This window comes from Acartia tonsa, chromosome 9 (genome assembly GCF_053477335.1).
Source record: "Acartia tonsa isolate MP-2025a chromosome 9, ASM5347733v1, whole genome shotgun sequence".
Lineage (NCBI taxonomy): Eukaryota > Metazoa > Arthropoda > Copepoda > Calanoida > Acartiidae > Acartia > Acartia tonsa.
The window spans coordinates 30,788,793-30,793,150 of record NC_137268.1 but is presented as its reverse complement, the minus strand read 5'-3'; the positions used below and the strand labels follow the sequence as shown (position 1 = coordinate 30,793,150).

At 39.4% G+C, this 4,358-nt stretch overlaps 1 protein-coding gene across 1 annotated transcript; it reads left to right on the top strand.

Annotated features, from left to right (window-relative positions):
- The first annotated feature begins 1,307 nt into the window (after nucleotides 1–1,307).
- On the top strand, nucleotides 1,308–3,711 carry LOC145327485 (uncharacterized). Its single transcript, XM_080171031.1, has 4 exons — nucleotides 1,308–1,461; nucleotides 1,815–2,842; nucleotides 3,105–3,421; nucleotides 3,657–3,711. The coding sequence occupies exons 1-4, from the start codon at nucleotides 1,359–1,361 to the stop codon at nucleotides 3,709–3,711; spliced, it is 1,503 nt and encodes a 500-aa protein (XP_080027157.1). The 5' UTR covers nucleotides 1,308–1,358.
- Nucleotides 3,712–4,358: the final 647 nt, after the last annotated feature.

The window sequence follows — 4,358 nt, the reverse complement described above, 5'->3', positions numbered from 1 at the left end:
TGTGAAAACACTCTTTTTTGAATTGTTAAAAACTGAAATGAAACGAGACTTCTAATTGGTTCAGACTTCAGAATAATATGTTTTATTTTAATGTTAAATTTCTTCTATATAAATTATTGTTTTAGAAAAAAATTATTTGCATCGAACAGAGTAGAGTTTTTATTATTGTATTGATATAATCTGAATCACATCAAATTGTTCTGTAAGAAACAATTTAACCCCAAACTAAAAAATGCTTTTGCTTCCATCAAAATGATCACAGCAACATATAAAATTGATTTTTAAATCCCCCAAAAAAAGTTTATTGGGGACTTAATTCAAATTTGGGCTCTGCAGTCTGATTCTACTGGTGTCATAGTATATTTTTGATATATGATAAAAAAATAGGTTAAAAACAGTTTAAATCAAAAGTAGTATGGTCTGATATAGAAAGCTTGGAGAGCTAGCAGACGAAAAATATAAATTAACCTTAGTTGTCAGCTACGGCCGTTAGATGGCGGTAGAGAGACGTAGTATAGAGGGAGTACCTCTTGCGGCAGATTCGTGCATTATAAATGATATACAGGCTATATGGAGCGGCAGGGGCCGGCAATAATGTGTAGGCACGATATATACTCTTAACTGAGTGGTAGTAGAGGAGGACTCTACGTAAGGCGGTACGGGCCAGATAAATTTTACAATTGCGGTAGGCAGATTGTAAGACGGTACGGTACAAGTTTAGATTAAACCACGAGGGGTGGTTGTTGTCAAGCTGAGCGCGAAAGCAAGTAGTCATACACACACACACGCACACACACACTCACACTCGGGCTACAGGGGCCGAGAGAAAGCTCGCTGTTTTACTTCATTCTTTATCTGACCATTGAACGTACAACATCTAAATACAAAAGTGAAAGAATAAAGAATAAAGGATAGTGAAACATAGGTTTATGCTACAAATTTACTTGTGATATTAATCGTTTAAGTTTTTTCTAAAAATTTATTTTTCCCTCCCTCCCATTCCCTTAAATTTTTTAATAATATTTTTAAATTCTGTAGCATTTTTTCTTTGTATTTTTCTTTCTTATAATTCACCGATATTTTTTAAGCACGTGGTTTTCGATAGGGTGATAATAGATAGTTTTATGACTTTAAATCTCGAATTGAATGCTATAAGCCTTTACCCAAAAAATTTTACAAGGAACATTTTCAATGTCGATTCGATTAATTCTTTTTAATATTATATTCATAATTATAATACTTCGTTTATTTTATATTTGTTTAGTCTAGGTTTCTCGATTTAAATTTTATATAAATTTTTCAGATTATCATCACAAGTTTTTTGTTTCTATCTCATACGGCGCATATTCGCACATAAAATGGCCGATGGTGAGGATGAGATGCAGTTGCCACGTTTGGGCGATATAGCCCAGGAATTGCCGGCGTTCGATGAAGAAAACGGTTTCGAGCCTGTATCTCCAGGTATTTATTTTGATTGACAGGTCATTGGCTGTTAAGTCTAGAGTTTTTCTATCAGTTACGAATCACGATATAGGCCCATGGCTATAAATGTTACATCGATTTTATGTTACTGAAATTTTTGACCCGTTCATACATTTGTATAAGACACAACGATATAAAAATGTAGTTAATAAATGGTTTCTCAAAAAAAAAAAAATTTTTTAGAATAAAATGTACCTTACCAAAGTTGCAAATCCGTTCAACAAAATTCACTGATTTCATGTTGAGCATGTTTTGTTCATGGTTAGACATTCAAATAACAGTTGCAATGTATAAAATAAAATCGATAATTGAAGTAATTTTTTGTTTTTTAGCAGCGGATGTAGATGATGATCTCGCTGACGATAGCGACGAGAGTGTCCATGATCAAGAGGATCAGAACGATGCTGCTCAAGCGCAGTTCCACGAATCGCAACCAGCTCCTATGATGGATGAGATTGCGGAGGCGGATCGAATGAACGATGGAAATGAAAGAGATCCAGCGGAATTATTGGCCATGCTGGCTGACGATGCGCCAATGGGAGCCAGATCGTTTCGAGCATCCACACCTCTCATTCCAGCGCCTCAATCTTATATTCAACAAGAAAGGGCCAGATATGGTCAGCATGATCATATCAATAGAGTAGCACAGCCACACCCTCAGCATTTTCCACAATGTCGGCCCGGTCCAGTTCATCATCCATCTCAGAATCAGGCAATGAATTTTAATCATGTCAACATAAATGCGGCACCATATGTGGCAGGAGGCGCGGCAGCTAGGCCCCAACCGCAGCAGAACGGCGAACGCATGCGCAATAGGTCAGAGGAACTAGCCAGAGTGCCAACAAAATCAGCTCAGTCTGCTATGCCGCCGCGTGGTACGTGTCATGACCGAGGATCAACGGCTGACAGGCCTTTGTCTGTCGATAATTCGGGCCAGGTACCGAACAGCGTTCTCATCGACGTAATTCGCATGCTAGCCAGCGACAGAAATCAGAAAAACCAGCAGAGCGCCAGTGCTCCTCAGCCATCGACCAGCAATGGTGTTGGCATTGTCCAGCAACAGCAGATTCAACAGCAGCAGAGGGCTGGCACACAACCAACTCAATCTGCAAATTTTCAACAGGCCACGCCGTTCCCCCAGGGTTGGCAGATGGTCGCTTTACCGAGCAGAAGGCTCGTCGCAGGCGTGGTTACGAAAACGAAGCCGCCCAGTTTCTGCTTAGTACATTATGCTGTTACGCAACAGACCAGATTGGGGAAAATAACGGAGGTCAACGCGCAGAATTGCCGTGACTCCAGTTATTTGAGGTTGATGCAGAAGACTGGTCTCGATCTTATATCTGTCCAAAACAACATCGGGGTAACATTATTAAAATTATACGATAAAGATTCTCGTTCGCATTTCTATTCCTTACTTTCTTTCGCGGTCTCAGCCTTTTAGATTCACAGTATTTGAAGGCAGTGAGAAATTTTTTAACTGTAATGTCGTAGATCTTAATAGGCACCAGAGCAGTTTATTCGAGCGATGTGATATTTTGAAGATTATTGTTGTATATCACCACATTTAATCGAGTAACATTTAAGTCATATAAAAATTTGTTACGTTTTAAATTATAATCTAGGACGCAGTTCGCGAGCTTTACAATATGTATTTGCCCCCTGATGCCCACTCTGCTATACACCGCAGTATGGAGTTCTCGCTTATGGCCATCGAGCTGCTCAAGTTCATGAGTCTCTACACGAGTTTGGCGTTTAGAAACAGCCCCTCTGTGGTTGTCAAGTTTGCCTGTAACGATAACCGCGAGGTTCTGCAGGGCGAGAGGCTAGCCAGGTTAAATACTTTGCGCAAGGAGCATGAAGAAAGTGAGAAGCGCAGACGGGATAGAGAGCGTGAGGCTAGACCATCTGCAAAACGCTTCACTGGCACGTGCCACAATTGGTAAGCGAAAAAATTTTTAATATATCTTATTTGCAGTTGTCTTGAGTTTTTGTAATGATAGTTGGATCTCGATATTGAGTGGGCAACCAATGGATATGCTAAATGAATAGTCAATGATGTTTTTTCTTCGAAATATACATAATTTAGCTCAAAAACATTCGCATTTATTATACCGTTTTGCAGAGATTTTTTCTTGGTTAAACTCAGTCAGTCTAATGTTTTATTATATTTTCAGTCAGAAACAAGGCCATAGAGCCTCTCAGTGTACAGCTCCTAAGAAAAAGGATTGAAGCGAGGCTTCGAGTTCCCCGGCCATAGCGGCATATCCATCCGCCAAAACCGAGGAGCTCCTTATTGACGATGTTATGGCCACACTCGATAACGACGATTTAACTGACCTGAAGACTATTGACTTTAATTCCAATGGTAATATTGAAAACGACGACAATGTTCCTGTAAACATTGTTACCAGTGACTTAGTCGTAAATTCTTTAAGTGATATTTCTGACCAAGATTTTGCGGCGTTTATTGACAAGGAAATTGACCAGTTACAGGGCCTTGGTTTTGGTCCAGTTGCAGGAGGGATCCATGATCCAAGGGCTCAATTATTTTATAAACAGATTTTAAACGCCAGTGATTCAGTTTTAGAACTATTAAGAGACGGTTACAAGCCGGACATAGTGACTCCTCTACCCGAGGCAACAGATCTTAGGAACAATCTGAGTGCCTTGCAAAACATTCAATTCGTTCACACAAAAACAGACAAATGGGTTAAGGAAAACATAGTTAAAAAAGTTGATTATAAACCCTATTTTGTCAACCCTTTGACAGTGGCCTCAAAATTGGATAGTGAGGGTAACGTGAAATTACGACAGTGTCTAGATCTGTCACGCACGCTAAACGACTGCTTAAGAAAAGTCTCTATGAAAATGGAGGA